The 22,463-nt window shown below is 52.6% G+C and overlaps 1 protein-coding gene across 1 annotated transcript; it reads left to right on the top strand.

Moving 5' to 3' along the window:
• Nucleotides 1-13,452: 13,452 nt before the first annotated feature.
• LOC120661312 (homeobox-leucine zipper protein ROC6-like) lies at nt 13,453-22,039 on the top strand. Its single transcript, XM_039940126.1, has 9 exons — nt 13,453-14,223; nt 14,337-14,587; nt 14,689-14,806; nt 14,911-15,627; nt 15,714-15,815; nt 15,924-16,157; nt 19,565-19,739; nt 19,835-20,262; nt 21,023-22,039. The coding sequence occupies exons 1-9, from the start codon at nt 14,029-14,031 to the stop codon at nt 21,407-21,409; spliced, it is 2,607 nt and encodes an 868-aa protein (XP_039796060.1). The 5' UTR covers nt 13,453-14,028; the 3' UTR covers nt 21,410-22,039.
• The last annotated feature ends 424 nt before the right edge of the window (nt 22,040-22,463 follow it).

Raw genomic sequence — 22,463 nt, 5'->3', positions numbered from 1 at the left:
TAAATCGCGAAACGAATCTAATGAGCATAATTATGACGTGATTAGACACTAAATTACTACAGTAATGCTACAGTAAACATGCTTTAATGATGGATTAATTAGGCTCATTAGATTTGTCTCGTGGTTTGCAGACGAGATCTGTAATTAATTTTATGATTAGTCTACATTTAATACTTCAAATATTAAAGATTCTCTTCCAAAAACATAAAAATGCAAAATAATCTAAACACACCCTCAATTTGAGTACTAGTTTAATGTCGGATTCTTGGTTGCAATCTTTGTCTGATCTTGCAGTAGGAGGTTTATTATACTATATGATCTGGACGCTACTTATCAGGAGGATCGTCTGAATTTTTTAATGCAATTGGATGATTCGAAAGAATATATATAAGAACAGGCCTTATCAAACAATTTGGTCCGTTCTTTTCTGATGTTCTTCAGGTTGTCTAGTTCTTGCTTGAGCACCATTTGAAGTACCATTTCTGTGAGAGTAAGGTTCACATAGAAAATTCCCTTGGTATTGTTGTTTGTTAGGCCGATTAGGCTTGGTCCGTTGGACCCCAAATTCGAGCATCAGGAACAAATTGGCCTGTGATTCTCTGCTTGCTTCCACTTGCGGGACTTGGACCGAGTTCTTGAGTTGACGCATGGTCGGTCCTGGATAAATCAACGCTATGATATTTTTTGACCGGTCTGTGGAATTTTGTTGAATGTATCCTGAACCTGAGTCAACTCTGGAATTTGGTCACAAGTATGATTTGAAGAATGCTAGAAAGAACAGGATCAAAATGTGAACCTCCTACAAATAAAATCTCCGTGTTAAAACCACTAGATGTCGGTTTCAGGGTTGCAATCTGTCTGACCTTGCAGTAGGAGGTTCTTGTTCTATGATCTGATCACTAGTAGTATTCAGTAGGATCATCTTTTTTTTTTGTGCGCTGGAAGATTAGGACGAATGTCAGAGTAACCCTTTCAAAATAATTGCTGCATTCTTCTCTGATGTTCTTCAGGTTGTCTAGTTCTTAGTTCAGGTTGTCTAGTTCTTAGTTCACACTGAAACTGCCCTGGGCATTGTTGTTTCATGGGCCCGATAGGCTAGGTCACTTGGACCAAATTCGTGCATCATGAAGGAATTGGCCTGTGATCTCCCTGCTTCCCCTTGCTGGACACTGGGGTCGAGTCATGGTCCGGCGGGATCGTTACGCTCGAATCATATTCATGTCTTCTAACGTCCGTGGAATTTTGTTCAATGCATCCCTGAATCGCCTCCGAAATTTGCGCAAGTACATCGTTGTTCTGCTCCAAGGTGTCCTCAAAAAAATATAAAATTTATTTTTTTAAGCGAACGGCACAGTAGGATACAAGTTCTTGCGTCCGCACATGGTAAGGAATCAAAATTAACGTTAGCTGCAATTTATCACTTGACTGATCTGTGGTTTATGTTGCGATGAGTTTCATCTTCGTTCCGGAATGTCACTGCACTGAAACCCTTCCATGAATGTCGCTGCGCTGAAACCCATCCCTGAATCAGCCCTGAAATTTACACATCCGCACGTCGTTGCTCTGATCCAATGGCAACCGCACGGATGTCCACAAAATCCATGCCAAGAAAAGCCCAAACTCCGAAGCATTGTTCAGGAAAGAACTCGACTCATGGCATACTAGTACTCCGGAGGACATGCTCTCATCTACCGGGGCGGGGCCCAAAGTGAACGAGAATCTGCCAATTGTGCAGGACGCGGAATGAATCTACATGGTCGCCAATTGTTCCTACTCCAAAACGGTATGGAACGACGTCTCCCAGCTGACCACTCTACCACATCTCACAGCCAGCGCTGCAGTAACCAATCTGAAGATATAAATTTGCCCGGTTTCGACAGTTGGATGGTCTATGTTGTTCGGGACTTTACAATAGTTCGAGGATGTAAATCAGACTTCTCAAATCCTCGATGAAAAGGTAGAGCACCTGCCATTGCCCCTAAAAAAAGTGAAGGAGAGCTCCGGCATCCAGGCTCCACCATCAGCTCAACTAACGTCTTGGCGAAATGGTTAGCACAAAAAGCAATCAGGTTACGAGCCCCCAATCACCAACAGTTATGTTGACACAATTCTGGTCAACACACGAAAGCGTTAGCACGCGCGGATCGCAAACGACCCTCACCAGCGAGGTCCTGTGCAGACCGGTCAGACCGCTTGAGGCAGAGACACCGCGAAAACCTAAAACCACGAACTCGGGAGGGACCCCGGAGCTCGCAGATCTAGGGTTGTCCTGGAGTCGGCAGGTCACCCAGAACACCCTCGAACATCGTAGAGACGAGCGAAGAACAGCAAGGGGTTGGAAAAACTAGAGTTTGGAGATAAAGAGTAAAGGGTAAATGTGTTGATTCGATTGGGATTACCCCAATCGGCCATGGTCCTTTATATATATATAGGGTGGGGAGATCTGTATCCGTTAAGAGTCGTAACCCTAATAAATCTCGTGTCAAAATACAACTCCTAACTCGGATTGGCTGTTTCGGACCGGTCTGACTGTGCAGGTCTTCCGGGAGGCATAACTCCCTCATCCGGACTCCGAATGGGACGATCTATATATGCATTTCGATCGTCTCGATGAGATCTACGCAATGGTACAGTCCAATTGGCATTTTCACAATGTTAGCCAGGTCGGTCTGACCGATTCGCCCAGATTATCCAGCAAACTCGGTATTTGCCAATTTTGGATGTCAACATATGCCCCCCTGTTTCTTGGTAAAGCTTGCGTACCAAAAAAACATCTCTCAAAGCCTAAAATTGCACTGAAACAATGAGAAGCACCTGCGCCAATCATGTCTTGTTTTCAAGGACGATATTGTATATCGGCCATATCAATTGATTCTGCCCAATATCTTTATTTCATTCCTGCTCCATGCCATTAATGCATCTTGTGTGAGTGAACCAAGCCTGAGTACATATTACCTCGGCTATGAACTCTTGAAACACCAATTAAAATCACTCTCACACTTGTAAGTTGTCGTGGATGTATAACATGACTGAATTGCTATAAAGTCAATCGGTCGCCGCAATATCTTGATTGGATGATAGCCGGATTACTCTTGAACCTTTCTGATTTGTTTTCACCTTGTCTTCCAATATGTCTTGAATTATGCAAAAGTCCAACAACAAGCTTTTTAACTACTAACCTCGGCTTCAATAAGTTAGGAAACCTCAATAGCCGAAGTAGCAGCCCAACCGGTCAGATTAGTATCAATGGCATTTAGACCGGTTTGTTCATGATGTGCCTTCTTGCATTACTGAACATCGGTCTTTAGTATGAAAATATCTTTTGAACATGATGACCTGATGCTCATTGTTTTGAAGTATCACTATCTTTGTCCTCAGTGACAGTTTGCAAACTTTCTAGCTCGAATTGAAAAATTTCTAATTTGGCTTTATTTGCTAATATTAAAATTTTAAACCAGTTCAAGACTTCAAAACATAATCAAAGTCTTAAGAACCCTTTGCAAACTGATTTATTGAATAGAAACTTCATGAGATAAATTACCATTTGCCGATTTTCTGCCCCCCAGCACTAAAGTCTCGTTGAGCTCCACGTTGATGCATTTCTGGTGTAGCCTCATGATCCACTAGCTCCTCATCATCTTGTACTGAAGGCGCCAATAGTATTTCTTCATTGCAAGGAGCCGAAACGGGCGTTTCTAATTCGGCTTTCTGCTCAACTACAGGCTGGACCGGTCTGACCGGTTGATCAGAGCGGTCAGACCGGTCGGCTGTACCGGTCAGACCGGTCGGTAAGAGTGGTCCGACCGGTCCTGCTGGCTGGTCAGCTGACTTGACCCGCCACACCTTGCTCTAAGGGATGATGGGCCTGCATTTGTTAAATTGCGCAGCCTTCATCTTTTCGGCCTCCTGTCCTTTCTTTTTTTGACATCGTAGGTGCTGCAGCTTCCTCTTTTGAATACGAGTCAACCCAGATGGACACCACCTTGATTGAAAGTATTTCGATGTTGTAGTGTTGCCGCTGCTGGCCTCATGATCATCAACCACAATCGGCCTCTGGACAGAAATATCGACCGATTTATGAAGAACCATCGGTCTTGTACCGGCCTCATTGACAGCCACCTTGATATCGCCGATCTGCACAACAACATCGGTTTTAATCTTCTCTAAATCAGCAGTGGACTGTACCTCTTTTTTATTCTCCTTGACATGGTACACCTGTCTTGGAGAACAAAATTGACCAGGTCCGTGGTGGTACCAGTCTAACCAGTCGGTGGTAACCGGTCTGACCGGTGTAGGTTGTTGCTTCTGACCTAATCGGTGATATCCCGATTGGTCATGCACCGGTCGTGCTAACCTATCAGACACAGGTCTTCTGAAGTTTCCTCCCCTCTTGTAAGATAGTGGATGCGGCATCGAATAGCATCGCATCCAAATCCCTTCGCGCTCCCACATTGAGCAAGAAGAATCCGATGCCGACGGCGCCCATGGCATAGTAGGATACACCTTCTGATGAGGGAATAAGGTGGTGACATCTCCTCTGCGCTTGCTGAATTCTCCTCTAGGATATGCAGGTTTGCCTTGATGCAGAGGTGACCTTGGTTTCTTTTTTAGCGACCGATCTTTTGGAACGGCTTTTGTGTACTTGTTGAGCAACTGATCAAAGGTGAGCTTCTGTTTCACAACTCCTCCTTGCACCTTTGATTCATTCACATTCCAAGTACCCACTTCTGAGCGCTTGGGCTTGAATATTTTGGGTCGGCCCTAGGGATGACCGGTCTGACCGATCGAAGAGGCTGGTCTGACCGGTCGCACCTGAATGACAGGCCGACTCGAGTTCTGCGAGGAACTAGCTTGCCCCCGGGTCTTGAAGCTCTCAAAGTAATTTTCAATGACTCCTTGTCATCTGGAGTCTTTTCTAGCACCACTTCCCTGGCCAGAATCTTGTCATTGATATTCTTCGGCCTTTCTTCACCAATGATCACATTCTTTCCTTTAGCTCCTTCGGCTTGTTCTGGCCGAATGAGTACCTTGGCATTGTTCAGATCAATGGTGTGAAGAGGGAACGACGCCTCGCCAACTTGCATCTCATGCAAAACCAATCGTCCTTCATTAATGGCTGATTGTATCTGTCGATGGAAAATATTGCAATCATTGGTTGCATGAGAAGAAGAATCATGCCACTTGCAATATGCACGTCGCTTTAACTCCTCAAGCAGCGGTATGACATGAGACAATTTGATGTTTCCGTTTCTATGCAATTCATCAAATATGCGATCACACTTAGAAACATCAAAGGTAAAACGAGCTTTTTCTTGCCGATTCTTTTGAATCGGCTTAAGTGATGAACAAGAATATGGTATAGCTTCTGAAGGCCATACAAACTCAGCAACATAAACTCCCTTTTTCTCATCGTCCGAATTATCGGATTCACAATCAACATGTGTATTGGACTGATGAGAATAATAAGTTTCTTTGGCCCATTTAGATCTGCACTCTTGGCCTAAAGCTGCAACTTGTGTATTAGCTAGATCTTCTGCAAGATCATCTTTGTAATTTCTACTTGTAGATGCTTGTGCGTTAGAAGTCAGACAATGTGTGATAGAATCAATTTGTGACATCGTCTGTACAGAACTAACGGGTGCACGCCTTAACAAATCATTATGCACATCGTTCGGAATCGGCCCATGATGGACACCCGATCCTCGTGGAAAAATAGACGACACACTGCATGCTACAATAGTATATGAGGAATCAAAATTTGCCAATTCGTTCGTTCGGATAGGGGCAGTCGAACAATGAATTGATGCAAACGGTGTTGGTGTTGTCGGGCTGGCCACCATCACACCGGTCTGACCGGTCGGTAGGACCGGTCTGACCAGTTCGGCCATGTTTGGTTGGGCCGAACGTGGTGGCGGTGACTGCCCAGCGAAATAATTCGGCGGCATACTATTTAACGGTTGTGATATAAATGCAAATGCTGCCGATGAACTAGGGTTAAGGGTCTCAGTAGAATAACTATGATCCAAGACTTCTCCCTCACCCAAACCTCGCACTTGATCGACAAGATTGCGCAATAGATCATTTGTACGGTCGCATGAATCAACAATCCTATCTCCTATGATGGACATAAATTGTTCAACCAAATCAGGAGACAGAGTGCTTACTTCGCTTGTCGCTGTAGATGGGAACGTCGGCATGATGAATTCTTCCTTCTTGATCACGCCTTGTCAAGTCCTCCCGTAACATGCAAGCAATCTCCCCGTGGCCTCCTCTTGCTCCTTCTTGAGCTGGGCCTCGAATTGCTTGTGGCGCTCCTCAAGTATGTCGTTGTACTCAACATCGATGATGTCCTCGGGGTCGATCTTAGATGCATCTATCATATCATCGGCCATGGCTGCCGATGAAGATTTCTTCGTCCCCAGCGGAATCGCCAAAATATGTTGACGCAATTCTGGTCAACACACGAAAGCGCTAGCACACGCGGATCGCAAACGACCCTCACCAGCGAGGTCCTGTGTAGACCGGTCAGACCGATTCTTCAGACCGGTCAGACCGCTTGAGGCAGAGACGCTGCGAAAACCTAAAACCACGAACTCAGGAGGGACCTCGTCGGAGCTCGCAGATCTAGGGTTGTCCTGGAGTCGGCAGGCCACCCAGAACGCCCTCGAATGCCGTAGAGACAAGCGAAGAAAAGCAAGGGGTTGGAAAAACTAGGGTTTGGAGATAAAAAGTAAAGGGTAAATGTGTTGATTCGATTGGGATTACCTCAATCGGCCGTGGTCCTTCATATAAATAGGGTGGGGAGGTATGTACCCGTTAGGAGTCGTAACCCTAACAAATCCCATGTCAAAATATAACTCCTAACTCGGATTGGCTGTTTCGGACCGGTCTGGCCGGTCTCCGGACCAGTCTGACCGCTCTGGACCGGTCTGACCGGTCAGACCGGGGTGCAGGTCTTTCCGGGAGGCATAACTCCCTCATCCGGACTCCGAATTGGACGATCTATATATGTATTTCAATCGTCACGAGATCTACGCAATGGTGCAGTCCAATTGGCATTTTGGCAATGTTACCCATACCGGTCTGACCGGTTTAACGGACCGTTCTGACCGGTTCGTCCAGATTATCCAGCAAACTCGGTATTTGCCAATTTTGGATGTCAACAAGTTACCGCGTTTTTGCCTGAGCAGTTCATTTTGTACGGGTTGATCAGTTTGGGTTTCAGTTTCGAGCACTAACGACACCCTGACGGCTCAAGCACTTCGGCCTTCCTGAACTCATGTTTCTTCAGGCCCTGTTTAGATCCAAAACGCAAAATGCAAAATTTTTGTAAATCGCTTGCATAGTGTACTAAATGGAGTCGAAAAATAAATCGTATTACACAAATGGATTGTAAATCGCGAGACGAATCTAATGAGTCTAATTAGGATGTGATTAGACATTAAATTACTACAGTAATGCTACAGTAACATGCTCTAATGATGGATTAATTAGTCTCATTAGATTCGTCTCGTAGTTCACAGACGAGATCTGTAATTAGTTTTGTGATTAGTCTATATTTAATACTTTAAATGTTAAAGATTTCCTTCCAAAAATGCAAAATGCAAAATGAACTAAACAATGCCTCAGTATAACAAACTTGATCATCGCTGCTCTCAGTAGTACTCGATCACTGGGGTCAGTGGATAACCGGGCCAACAAGCGCGTTCGAATACGGGAGAGTTCAGGTTCGTGTCTTCTAGAGTAACTCGGCGTGACCAATGCAAGAAATCCTATTGTTGAGTCATTTATCTTTTTCTGAACGAACGGAGGCGGGTCCTCACTCTTCTTCAGCCTTTTCTTTAGAGTAGGTACAATAAAAGTTTATTAGTCCGTTCATGTCAGCAACAATCCTATGTGGATGAGAGAGAAATGAGGTAAGAGAGTGTTATGGGCTCTTACCTAGGAGACGCCTCCAGCACGAGAAACAAAACATTTGAGTCAATTTTGAAGCCCAACCTATCTCTTGTGCATGTATTTCATAAGTTTTTATTGTTTTTGTATGTACAAGTTTAATGTTTCTATACCCTAAAAAACAATCTAAAAGACAGGTTATTGTAGAAACAATCTAAAAGACAGGTTATTGTAGTATATATCTCTAAAAGATGTCTCTTAATCACATGGTAGAGACTTAAAGCACCTTATTGTCCTTGCTCTTATTCACCTCTTTGATGACGATACGCTGGCCTGCTGCTGAGCACCGACTGCAACGAACTGCGCGCTTTTGCTCCGACTGTTTTTAGTTCCGCAAAAAGTTCGAATCTTACGATACATGTATGAAGTATTAAATGTACTTGAAAAATATAGCTAATTGCACAATTTGATTGTAAATGACGAGGCGAATCTTTTAAAATTAATTATTCTATAATTAGACAATAATTATCAAATAAAATCAAAACGTGCTGCAACAACTTTTTCGTGAAACACACCGTCCGTCCCGGCAGGCGCTTAAATGGGTTCCCGCACCCCAAGACATGCAATCAAGGTGGCTGCGGCTTTCCTGTGGCAGTCGAAAGCGCACATTCATGGTGGCTGCTGCTGCCGCCGCTGCCGCTGCCGCTGCCGCTGCCAGCAGCCTGCTCGGTAGTGATCAGTACGCTATGGGGGTGTGTTTAGTTCCCACCAAATTTTCAAATTTTTCATCACATCCATCACATCTCCTATCACATCAAAACATTAAATATAGCAAATAATCCATGCATAAAGTACTAAATGTAGTTAAATTAAAAAATTAATTGCATAGTTTTGATGTACGTTGCGAGACGAATCTTTGGAGCCTAGTTAGATCATAATAGAACAATATTTACCACAAACAAACGAAAAATATTACAGTGTGCTACAATGACTGATGTGACTTTTTCTCCCCTTTTCCCCTCATCTAAACACAGCCATGAATACACCGCGCATGCACTGGTCTTGTTTTCAGCAGCACCAGTCAAAAGTCTCGTCGCGGAAACGCACGCCACCAACGACGACGACGCGGACAGCAGCTCCATGAAAACCCTATAGTTAATTTTCTGAATGCCATTAAATTTTCGCCAATCCCTTGAATGCTATTAAATGACATTGAAGAGATTTTTTTGTCTATAATATGTGGGGTCAATGGCAATTAAGAGATTGACTAAAATTTTAATGGCATTGAGGGAATTGACTCTATCCAGTGAGTGGATCGGAGGAGCAATGGAGCATCATGGCATTCAGAGGTGTTGAAGAGTGATTCTTTACCCATGCCAATTGCAAAGATCAATCTGAAAAACATCCAGAGAAAAAGAAAAGAGTCGCCAGCGGAAGATCAAACCAAACTGGTAGCCGCACTCTGTTGGTATGTTCTTCTCATGTCCACGAGACCACGATCTGATCAACCCGCCAATCAGCTGCGCGCATTGAAGAGACGATGCACATGCTGCTGGTATGCAATCTACGCATGTGGACCATGGGGATTGCTTGGGCGTGCCGGCGTGGCCGTGTCGTCGCGACGTAAGCGTACCACGAAACTGCTAGCTAGCTACTCCGAGGAAGACGGCCGAGACGACGTGCGTAGGCGGCCGCCCTTTCCGATCCCATCCATCCATTTTTATTGCGCAACCGTCCTCTCCGCACGCATACGCCGCCTTCGTCGATCTCCAAGGCCGACGTCGCGTCGATCGCCAACCGTCGACGTCGCTGCGCCTGACGATCGCGAGCCGTGACCGATCACCCAGCACGCCGTGCGCGTTCGATGCCCGCGCCTGCCTCCTTTGCCGTCGCGCATGCAGGTGCCGGAGCTTGATCGGACTCGGAGTGTGTACTCCTCGCTTCGTTGTCCTCGTATACGCAGCGGCCGTCTCGTACAGATCTATCGAGAACTTGCCGTAGGAGTAGCATAGCAGTAGGAGTCAAACACGCGTGTGCATGTTCGTCCAGGTCCAGAGCCATCGATTCGATCCCTTGAAGAGCATGCAAGTGGCTCGGACGTCTGAAGCCATTCTTTTCAGAGTTTATGATGAAAGTCCTCCAAGGGGCATGAAATAACTCGAGCTTTGTCCATATCCAACTGAATGAAAAATAATGAATTTCCTGGAAGAGTACGCAGAAAATGCATGAATGCGGCATCAGTGCCACTCAATGCTGGGTAGATGCTCGCAGTGCAAGTGTTCTTGTCGCAGCCATTACTGGCTGCCTCGCTATCTGTCAGCATCCGAGACTACAAGGAGTTCAGAGACCGGCGTACGCCACACATGCCACGCAGCTTCAGTCTGAATTCAACCGTAACATGAATCTCTGATGAGACTCTGTAAATTGGCTGTGGACGGCGCAATGTGATCGACCGCGTCCCGTCCTGGTTCAATCTCTGCATCTGCCACAGCTTGTGTGCATCGTCGACGATCATGATAGGATGCTGCGTGGCGTTGTGACAAACAAATCGCACATTCTGAACGATTCGCGCGTATGCATGCCGCATACAGTTCAGTTGGGCATCCGGTTCGTTCCATCATGCTGTCTAGGCTGAACCAATGATCATCGTCCAACAGCAAATCAGTAGTAGTAGAGAAAAGCGAAGCTTGCGTCACGGAAAGGGAAGAGAGGAGCCACAAGCGCACCAGAGAGGAAAGTTAAGGAATGATATCTGTCGGTACCCAGGACTGGGGTACCCCTCTTGCTGTGTCTAGGCAAGGATCTTGTAGTTATCCTTAACTACATCCAAACAGCCGGACCCCTGCGGTCCGGAGTCCTGTTCTCCCAGCAACGGCCCGGACCGTTCCACAGTTGGGAAGGGTCCGGAGACACCACGTGTCCCGGAAGAGGCAGGAACTCGTGCGCGAGCAGCCGGGGCTCCGGACCTCCGAAGGAGACCGGACCCCCGCAGGGTCCCGGACCCCCGCAGGGTCCCGGACCCCTCATGGGGTCCCGGACCCCCTGTATAGTAACCAGACCCCTCACTAAGGGAAGAAATCGGCACCCCGCGTCGGGGTGGTCTGGAGACGCCACGTGTCTGCAAGATATGGCCGTTTGGGTTTCCATACTAACGTTCACCCGCCATTGCATTCATTGCGGTAGGTGGACGTCTGCATTGATATAGCAGAAGCTGAGGCGTTTCATTGACCAGGGGACACTATTGATCGCGTATTACCAAGGCAGTGGAGCCGCTGGCGCCGCCCATACCGCATCTGCCAGCCTGCCGTAACAGATGGATACGACGGCTCGGCTTCGCCCATTATGACGCTACATAATAGCCTCAGCAGGCCACGCCGCAAGCTACGCTACTCCAACGGGCGCCTCGCTGACGGGACAAGAGAAGACCCCCCTGAGTCAGAGGAGCAGCAGTACGCATATCGGAGGAAAGATTCGCTACCACTGTAGCCACAGTCACGTTGGGCCCACCTGTCGGGGCATCAACGTCCTATGTATCCGCTCCCCCTTGATCTATAAAAGGAGGGGGCGCCGCTAGGAGACCTCAGGCTGGGCAGGAGCCAAGGCCAGCAGAGGGTAGGTTCATACACACCACCAAGAACAATACATCTCCCAGTGGACGTAGGGTATTACGCTCCGGCGGCCCGAACCACTCTAAATCGTGTGTTCTTGAGTCCTTGTCTCAGCGTAGATTCAGCCCCATCGCCTAGTACTTCCCCGAGTACTCCCTCACTGGGAATAGGCGGGTGCGTTCCGCCACCCGGCTGTGGGTACCCCTAGAAACCCCACAACAATATCCAAAACCAAAACAGGATAGAACAGCTAGTACGTCTAGTAGGCACTATAGGGTATCAATCAAACGGTTGCTTAACATGTCAAGTGCACATGTCTTGGGAGAAAAAGGATCGGAATGCTGAAAACGGCCATGGCGGCGGATCCAGAGGCGTGGTGGCTTGATTAGGCCAGCATCGACAGTTTGACCCTGGCACTGCAGCGTGTCAAGCCACTTGGAAAAACGGTATGGAATAAACGCATTTCCATATACGGTGTTGGAGTACTGCCCCAACACGTGGCGGTTTTTATGAGGCCCGGCAGTAAATGGAGGTTGCGACACTGGACATGCTTTTTTTTTTTTTGAAAAGGAGGACATGCATACATGTACAGCTGGAAATACCAAATCCCTAATCAAAGTTGTTCGTTAATAGCGGCGCATGCACATAGTATGCCTGCTGCCTGCATGACTGCATCTCTCTCTCTCTCCCTGGACTGTCATCTCTTCAAATCTTTCCATTTACAGTCCCAGATTGGCATGGAGCCAGCAGCACGATTGCATTGGGGCGCCATGCATGTCGTGTGCGCCGGCGCCACGGTCGTCGCCGCGAGGCGTACGCCCCCCGCCGCAACAGTAGCGTGACAGCAGAGCGGCATATCGGCAGGCAGCCACGCGCGTCACCTGCCCCTGCCGTGCCATCACGCCCGTGCCCGCGGCGCCCACGCGGTGCCGTGCCACCGCCTCCCCGTGCGCGAGTACACCGTCCGGTGGTTGGGCGCGCAGCGGGTGCTCGGACGGGACGGGACGGGCCGGCAGGCGGCCGTGTGTCCGTCGCACCGTACCCGGGCTTTCTCGCCCGCGCGCCGCTCCGCTCGGGCGCGGCATTTACTCCCCGCCTCGCCGTGCCAGCCGAGCCCCCAGCGGCCGCCACCGTCTCGATCGCGAGCTAACCCAACGAACCAGCCCGCCTCGCCGTCGCACCGCCCCCACCCCACCAGCGCCGCCGCCTCCGCCGCCGCGCCTCATTTACTCCGTCCGGCCGGCGAGCGCGCGCGGGGGGCACGCCGCACGCTGGACATTTCCCCGCGCCGCGCGCCCGGATGATCGAGGACCCATCCACCCCGTACAGCGCCGCGCCCGCGCCCGATTGAATGGCCGGCCCCGGGCACCGCCCGTGATAAGTCCCCGTCACGTTCGCCTCCCTCCTTTCTGGCCTCCCGGACTCCCCTCCTCCGCGCTGCCGCCGGGCCGCCCGCTTTTTTTCCACGGCATTTTCGCGCCTCCTCCTCGCCCTACAGCACGGCTGACAGCGAGCCCAGTCCTCTTCTTTTTTTTTTCTTTCTCATCGCCTCCCGTCTCCGTCTCTCTCGAAGCATAAAAATTGGTCGCTGTTGTACTCGGCGCCCATCCAATCGGGACAGCCCACGTCGGCGTGCAGGCGGTCCCCTGCCCCTCGACGTCGAGAGCAACCGTTTCGTTTCGTCCGCTGCCTGCTGGCTCTGGCCATCGCCGGATCTGTGTGGCATGGCATGGCTGTGCCAAGGTAAACAGCCGGCGGAGCCGCGCGGCCGACGCTTGCGCCGGGGCCCATTTGACTCTCGCGCTCGCCTCCGTGTGCGGGTCAGCCAGCCCCACTTGGTGTCCGTGGCATGGCTTGTTCGTTTCCTCCGGCTGGCCCCCCGGAACGGAAACGCTCGCTCTTCCGCGGTGCGGTGCGGTGCAGCACGGTGGCGTCTCGTCTCTTTTATCTGCCCCCGCGCGGCTCGCTCCACGTCCCCGCTTTATCTAGCTGCGTCTCCCTCGCAGCCATAGCCGGCCAGACCTCTCGAGTCCTCTCCTCTCCCTCTCGCTCGTTCCTCTTCCGCCCGTTCCCACTCCCGGCCTCGTCCGCTAGCCCTCCTCGTCGTCCAAGCTCGCTTCTCCTCGGCCGGCGTGCGGGGTTCGGATTTAGCGCGTAGGGCCGGGGTCGCCATCGCCGCCGTTGCGCGCGACGGCGGCGGCGGAGTTTGGCGTCAAGTTCTCCGTTCGGTCGGGGCGACGCCCGCTCGCCTATCTCGGCGTGGGTTCCTTTGTTTCCATGTCCGTCGTCTCCCCATGATTCCCTTCCATTTCTGCTCCCGCCAGGCCGTCCCCGGCAGCGTGGCCGCGCTCCGGCTATTTTAATGCATGCCGTCTCGCCCTCTCGCCCCATAAAACCTTAATAATTCCTTGGGATCTTGAGGAGATCCGCCGGGGGGGTTGGTAGGATCGCGGGCGCCAGGAGTGGAGGGGGAGAGCCAGTCTTTCTTTTCCTGCTAGTGTTTCCCGTCCGCCGCGCGCTCTTCTTGATGAGCTTCGGTGGCATGTTCGATGGCGCCGCCGGCTCCGGCGTCTTCTCCTACGACGCTGGCGGAGGAGGAGGAGGAGGAGGCGGCGGGGGCGGCGGCAGCGGCGCGGGCATGCACAACCACGGCCGCCTCATCCCCGCGCCGCCCCTCCCGAAGCCCGGCGGATTCGGCGCTCCCGGCCTCTCCCTCGGCCTGGTAGACTAGAACCCCACTGGCACTACTCCATGCGCCGCGGGTTTTCTGATTCTTTCTTGTGCTCCTCTCATATATGCCAGTCGACATGACTTTGTTTTCTTTTGTTGTTGTAGCAAACGAACATGGACGGCGGGCAGCTGGGCGACATGAGTCGTATGGGCTTCATGGGCGGCAGCGGCAGCGGCAGCGCCGGCGAGGGCGACTCGCTGGGCCGCGGCCGGGAGGACGAGAACGACAGCCGCTCTGGCAGCGACAACGTGGACGGCGCCTCCGGCGACGAGCTCGACCCGGACAACAGCAATCCGCGGAAGAAGAAGAAGCGATACCACCGCCACACCCCGCAGCAAATCCAAGAGCTCGAAGCGTATGTCGTGTCGCCTTTTACATCTGCAAACAACAGCATACAGAAGGAGTTTTTTTTTTGTTTGCCTAAACTTTTTAGACCTAATGCGTACGCGTATGCAGTGTGTTCAAGGAGTGCCCCCACCCCGACGAGAAGCAAAGGATGGAGCTCAGCAAGCGGCTCAACCTGGAGAGCCGCCAGGTCAAGTTCTGGTTCCAGAACCGGCGCACGCAGATGAAGGTTTGGAGCAGGCACGCAGCCAGTCAATCCATGGCCACGGTATCTATCGAGCTACTGCGCATCTGACAACAATTTTGTGTGCCTTGCACCGCCGTGGCGAGCAGACGCATATCGAGCGGCACGAGAACGCGCTGCTGCGGCAGGAGAACGACAAGCTGCGGGCGGAGAACATGACGATCCGGGAGGCGATGCGCAACCCCATCTGCGCCAACTGCGGCGGCGCGGCCGTGCTCGGCGAGGTGTCGCTGGAGGAGCAGCACCTGCGCATCGAGAACGCGCGCCTCAAGGACGAGCTCGACCGCGTCTGCGCGCTCGCCGGCAAGTTCCTCGGCCGCCCGATCTCCTCCGGCAGCACGATGGCGTCCCTGCCGGGGTGCTCCGGCCTCGAGCTCGCCGTCGGCAGCAACGGCTTCGGCCTCGGCCCGCTGGGCGCGTCGGCGCTGCAGCCCCTCCCCGACCTGATGGGCGGCGGCCTGCCCGGCCCCGTGGGGTCGGCGGCCATGCGCCTGCCCGCGGGCATTGGCGCCCTCGACGGCGCCATGCACGGCCCTGGCGACGGCGTGGACCGCGCCGTCCTCCTGGAGCTCGGGCTGGCCGCGATGGAGGAGCTCATGAAAGTGGCGCAGATGGACGAGCCGCTCTGGCTCCCCAGCGCCGACGGCGGCGGCGGCGGCCTCGAGACGCTCAACTTCGACGAGTACCGGCGCGCGTTCGCCAGGGTGTTGGGGCCGAGCCCCGTCGGGTACGTGGCCGAGGCGACCCGCGAGGCCGGCGTCGCCATCACCAGCAGCGTGGACCTCGTCGACAGCCTCATGGACGCGGTGCGTATGGCACCGGAGGCATGCCCCGGCCGTGTAATTCGCGTAGCTAGCTTAGTTCGTGGCTCACGAGATGATGACGTGTGCAGGCCCGGTGGTCGGAGATGTTCCCGTGCATCGTGGCGAGGGCGAGCACGACGGACATCATCTCGAGCGGCATGGGCGGCACGCGCAGCGGGTCAATCCAGCTGGTGAGTCGGCCCGCCACGCATCGGCATTGCCATCCTCTTGCACGCCCCGGGCTATGTCGTGCGTAGATGACGTTGACGAAGCGCCGTGCTGCTGTGGAACGCATGCAGATGCACGCGGAGCTGCAGGTGCTGTCGCCGCTGGTGCCGATCCGGGAGGTGGTGTTCCTGCGGTTCTGCAAGCAGCACGCGGAGGGGCTGTGGGCCGTGGTCGACGTCTCGGTGGACGCCGTCGGCAACCCCCACCACCACGCGCTCAACGGCGGCGGCGCCGCCGGCTACATGGGCTGCCGCCTCCTCCCCACCGGCTGCCTCGTGCAGGACATGAACAACGGCTACTCCAAGGTACGTACGCGCCCGCCCGTCGTCTTCGCCCCGGCCGTTGCCGGTGGCCGGCGCCGTCGCGCCCCACCGCCGTCCGGCCGCCTTAAATCCGCACGGCGCAGCGGCATGTGGCGGCTACAGTGCGCGAGTAACGCGCGCATTTAGGGCGCGTCGCGGCCCAGTATTTTATGCTCCGCCCCGACCGACGCGTGCGGCGAGTGAAACTGAATCCCAGGCCGGCCGGCCGCGCCCGCCACTGCTGGCGCACCAACCGGTGCGCGCGGCGCAGGTCAATGCTCCCGTCGCCAGGACGACGGGGGCGCGGGCGCCGAGACGTGTGCCGTGTGCGCGTGTCATGAGATCAGTTGGTTCCCGTGCCGTCCGACGCGGTGGCGCGGCGAGCCTGACCCGTAGCGTGCGCATCCAGGACAGCCCTGGCCGCGCGCTCGGCGTCACGTGATTTTCTTACCCAATTCTGAAACATTTTCGATGCTTCTGCTACCGTATGTCCGTATGTATCCATCCATCCTCGCGCCGTACGTGCGGCGAAATGCTCGCGCCCGGCTCTGGGTCCCGGCCGCCTAGCTAGCTAGATCCAGTTTTTTAGGGTACTCTTCTATCATGATGTCCGATCGACACCGGCGAGTGGCGAGCTTGTGCTCGCACGAATGCGACCCGCGATTACAAAAATCCAAGCCTAGTCTCCCATGAGCCAATCCTTGGGCCGTGCCCGCTGTAGATCTTGTTTGCTTCATGTGCGTTGGCAGAGCTTTTCCTGCAGCGCCGATGCTGCTGAGGTGCTTCTGGTGGTACTGGTACGTAGCCAGATAGTAGGTACTCCCTCCTTCCCCGTTTATAAGGCATACACGTATATCAAGATTCAAATCTTCTCATCTTTAACCAATAATTTGACTATTAAATTTTTATTTTTATAATACAAATTTCATATGATTGGATTCATAATCAAATATAGTTTACAATAATTATAAGTTTATAATCAAAAGTGATATAATATATGATAAATAAATGGTCAAAGTGGTGTTTAGAAGACCGTGTCATGTTCCACCATGCCTTATAAATGGGGAAGGAGGGAGTAGTTTTTTTTTTGCGGTGGTCAACTGGGTTTCTTCAGAACCCTGTGAATCCCTCCCTGACGCCCACGCTCTCGTGTCCCATGACGACGGCGATGAGCGAGCGCGCAGCTGCTTGTCCGGTTGCGCGATGGCGCATTGCGTCCGGTCGATCTCGTCGCGGCCATTTTCCGCGCGTCGCCGGCTCCAACGGAGCCCTCTATCCCCCCCCACCCCATATCGGGGAGCTATAGCGGGAAATCGTTTCCAACAGTTCCCTACAGCTCTCTATATATGGGGGAGTTCCAACCCCCCACATATATAGTGAGTTTTAACTCTCCCTATATTCTAATCACACCATTTCGTCGCGATATTAATTCCGTTTGAGCCCCGTAACATGATAATAATACGTATTATGACAGTACAAATACTGTATGATTTTTTTAAATTCAAAAACGATAAAAAATAGTTAGTTAATGAGTGATAGTATATAGGGGGAATAGACATAGGGGCCTAGGGGGAATGGTTGGAGAGAAGGAATTATAGGGGAAGGAATTTTTTGGAGGGAGGTAGTAAAATATAGTAAATAGTATGTTTGGGGGAGTTGATGGGAGGAATGATTGGAGATACACTACCTCGCGTTCGATCGCGCCCCCTGCGCTCACCTGCCCACCACCATTACTAAGGCTGGACGAAAAACTCGTGGCTCGGTAGCTCGCTCGACTCGGCTCAGTAGTGGCTCGGCTCGGCTCGTAGGAAAATATAAACAAGCCAAGCCAAAGTTTTGGCTCGGTCTTTTATCGAGCTGGCTCGAGCCGGCTCACGAGCCGCTCGCGAGCCGAAACGAGCCCAGGCTCAAATCTAAAGCCGGCCCACGGCCCAGCTTCGACTCACTCGATGAAACCCTAAACCACTCCTTCTCCGGCTCTCCCACTCCCTTCCCCTGCGCGCCGGCTGCGCTAGTCCACTCCAGTTCCAGTACTCCAAATCCAATCGCGATCCCGTCGCCTCGCCTCCCCCGACCTCGCCCCGTTGCCTCGCCCATCCGGATCCGGCCATCCCTGGCCGCCCGGCCCGCCCCTCCGATGACCCGCCTCCAGGCTGCAGGCAGCGCCGTGGCCAGTGCCTGCGCGCCTCGCGGCTGCGCCCTCGCGCCTCGCGGCCGGGGGTTGGCGCCTCCATGGCTCTGCACCGTCGCCCCTCGCGGCCGGGGGCCGGCGCCTCTTCGCCCTCACCCCTCGCCAGGAGCCTAGGACGGCAGAACCTGCTCGGCCCTCCCCTCTGCGCCCTCGCCCCTCGCCCTGCGCCCCTACGCGCCTCGCCCCTGCGCGCCTCGCAGGTCGTGGCCGGGGGTCGGCGCCTCTGCGCCCTCGCGGCCTCGCCCCTCGCCAGGACGACAGCAGGACCTGCTTAGCGCGACGAGCCGACGACGGCACCTCTAGCTGAGGCCCCCTTTCCCCGCAGGCCGCAGCCATGGAGGAAGACCCTGGACACGTTCCTGTTGCGCCACCACCGCCGCGAAGCTCTGAATCACGATCAAAGCGCATGAGAACTCGGATCCAAGTGCCGAGGGTGATTCCGGGCAACCGTGACCACCCATCCTTTGCTGCAACTCCTTTAGCAACCCCTTCTGGTGCTGGATCTGTATCTGTAGATAAGGTATTTGTTCTTTCTGTGCATCTAGCATTTCAGTCCATGAAGAGATGGAGAGGAGCGGACACCCGATGACCTGATCACCTGAGTAGAAGACCTTATTATTTTGTTCGCTGCTACTGTTAAATTTTGTTTGTGTGAACTCATGAACTCCTACACTTGAACCTATGTTGGCTGCCTTGGGCCTTGGCAGTGGCCAGGGGGCACCGTGACCTGGTTCAGTGGCTGGACTGGACCTAAACAATTGGTCATTCACTCATTTGAACTTGCTGTTAAAGTGTTAAGTGTTATCTTTTATGTTCATATCATCATATGTATTGGCAGATCTGCAGATGTGTTGTATGTGTGTCGGATACTTGTAATTTATATTGTTGCACCATATTCATATATGCATTTTGCTTGCTGGTGGCTCTAGGCTCTGGCTCTGCTAGTTGGCTGCCTTTTTTTGAGCTGGCCCGTGAGCCAAACGAGCCAGCTCGAGCTGCCAAACGAGCCGAGCCGAGCCGAGCCTGACTTTTAGCTCGGTCTGATAATGAGCCGAGCCAAGCCAGCTCGATATCCAGCCTTAGCCATTACTGCCCTGTCGCGGCGGCAAGTGTGGCCGTGGCCAGCGGGGAAGGAAAAGGAGCGGCGGCCTTACGTGACGACGGCACGCATCGTGGCCCCCCGTGCAAACGTAACGCTGCCTTCGTCCTGCGCCGCCAGGTCACGTGGGTGGTTCACGCGGAGTACGACGAGGCGGCGGTGCATCAGCTCTACCGGCCGCTGCTCCGCTCCGGGCAGGCCCTCGGCGCGCGCCGCTGGCTCGCCTCGCTCCAGCGCCAGTGCCAGTACCTCGCCATCCTCTGCTCCAACTCCCTCCCCGCCCGCGACCACGCCGGTGAGTAATTTATTGCTGATCAGTTGGTACTTAGTCGTTTAATTTGTTCCGTCGATGAGATTATTGACAGCGGTGAATGGACATGGATGGCGCAGCGATAACGCCGGTGGGGCGGAGGAGCATGCTGAAGCTGGCGCAGCGGATGACGGACAACTTCTGCGCGGGCGTGTGCGCGTCGGCGGCGCAGAAGTGGCGGCGCCTCGACGAGTGGCGCGGCGGCGAAGGTGGAGGGGCAGCCGGGAACGGCGGCGGCGGCGCCACCGCGGGCGAGGGCGAGGAGAAGGCGCGCATGATGGCGCGGCAGAGCGTGGGCGCGCCCGGGGAGGCCCCCGGCGTGGTGTTGAGCGCCACAACCTCCGTGCGCCTGCCGTCCACGCCCCCGCAGCGCGTGTTCGACTACCTCCGCGACGAGCAGCGCCGCGGGGAGTGGGACATCCTCGCCAACGGCGAGGCCATGCAGGAGATGGACCACATCGCCAAGGGCCAGCACCACGGCAACGCCGTCTCCCTCCTCCGCCCAAATGTAAGTTACAACTTCTCTCCTGCTTTTCACTACCATTATTTTCCTACTTTTACCATTGTGATTAGTGAAGTAATATTTTAGATCTTCTGTGCCACCTTGGTAAAAGTATTACTTCACTAAGCACAGTGCCATGGCGCTGGTCGCTGGATTTGTGGGTATGTGCATGCATTGCATGTGGCAAGGGACATAGCAACATAAACAAGAGGACAAACCGGAAAAGGTTAAAAACTGGCAGATTACCAGAAACTGGGGCAGGGTTGACATTTGTGAGAGCAAGCTCCTCTGCTAGGCTGCTAGCTTTGCTGCGGGTTTGGAAGCATGCATAGCTGCCCTGCCGTGCCCTTGTCCTTGCGCACGAAAGCCTGTCAATGTCTGCTCGCCTTTTATCCACCCTCTGCGAACTTTTTTCTGGATTTCCTCCATCTCCTTCCTCTTTTGAGGCGCATCTCGTGTCTTGATTGATGACAGTACTCTTACCCCAAAGAGGTCCTTCCAACACTGGCTCCTTAGAACTTTTTTTACCCAAATTGGTGTCAGTTTTACTGCTGTTGCAGTTGCGGTAAAATTCTAACCATTTCTCCATATTGCTATTTATGTTTCGAGTCTACAATGGCGTTGCTAACAAACGGAAGTGCTCAAAAAAAAAATCATCGTACAATTTTGTTTGCACAATTTCATTGTAGTCAAGAAGTTTACTGACGCTTTAGATTTGATGAATTTCAAAACCCCCTTTCACTAAATATATACTGTGACGTTGCAGGCAACGAGTGGCAACCAGAACAACATGCTGATCTTGCAAGAGACTTGCACCGACCCCTCCGGCTCGCTGGTGGTGTACGCGCCGGTGGACGTGCAGTCCATGCACGTGGTCATGAACGGCGGCGACTCCGCGTACGTCTCCCTCCTCCCCTCCGGCTTCGCCATCCTCCCGGACGGCCACAGCCAGCCGTCGAACGCCGCCCAGGGCTCGCCGGGCGGCCAATCGTCCACCGCCGGGTCCCTGGTCACCGTGGCGTTCCAGATCCTGGTGAACAACCAGCCCACCGCGAAGCTCACCGTGGAGTCGGTGGACACCGTCAGCAACCTGCTCACCTGCACCATCCAGAAGATCAAGTCCGCCCTCCAGGTCAGCATCGTCACGCCCTAGCGGGCATTTGACATGGATTCCGGCCACCGGCAGTCCTCGCCAAAGGCCGCAGCCGGATGCCATTTCAAATGCTTAGCTTGAGGCCATGGTGGCAGATGGTAGCAGCTAGAAATGGTTGTTCTTGTGCAGAGCTCATCGCCACAGAAATGGCAAGGAACTAGCAGTGGTTCTTGAGAGGCGGTGAAAGGTGAAAGGAAAAAAAATAAATTACACAGTGTGGAGTATAAGTATATTGCGCAGAGCAATATATGAGGTGATTTACACAGGGATTAAGTCAAGAACGAACCGTGCGCTAGGGTTTAATCTCTTGAGCAGACATGTTTTTACTGTTTGCTCAGGCTTGATATGCTCATGTGGTGGTTCGGGTATTGACTTAAGTCTCTGGCAAAGAAGTTCAAAGACCCCCACCTAGGACTTCTCCTATATGTATCTAGCAGCTTGTTTATTTTAACCCAATTTGTGAAGAGTTTCTTTTTTCTTCTTCTAGTTCTCCAGTATGGGGAAACATATAGAGATGAGGTGACACTGATGAGAGATATATCCTATCCCCAGGATGGTTTGTGTTTGTTTACTTTGCATAATGTTTGTTAATTAAATTCGCTTGAGTTGGCATGCATGCTGTTAAATGTCCATTCTCTTGAGTTGATCATTTTTTAGCACATGGTGGATAGTACTAGCTGCAGAGTAGAGAAAAGCATATAGATATGTGCTGCACGCTTGCGCCATCTTGGATACTTTTCCCCTGCTTGGTGTCTTCTGTAGACAACAACGCCGAAAAATTGGGGCACTCCTGATACATACTGCCACTCCTTTGTCAGTACGTTATTCATTCTTTGCTTCCAAAAGTTGTGGCTATGCATCTGTTGTACATGCATGTCCACATCCCCATATTCATATCAGTGCATGGATGTTAATGTCAGTGGATGACTTCATCACTATTTAACATACGAGCATCCGTGCTTTTCTTTGTATACAAGGCTCGAAATTTGGATAACCATCCTTAGTAATATTTTTCTCGGTCGAGCATATTGTTAGTCAGGACTTCTTCGGTCAA

The sequence above is a fragment of the Panicum virgatum genome, chromosome 2N, assembly GCF_016808335.1.
Source record: "Panicum virgatum strain AP13 chromosome 2N, P.virgatum_v5, whole genome shotgun sequence".
Taxonomy (NCBI): domain Eukaryota; kingdom Viridiplantae; phylum Streptophyta; class Magnoliopsida; order Poales; family Poaceae; genus Panicum; species Panicum virgatum.
This window is presented reverse-complemented; position numbering and strand designations above follow the sequence as displayed.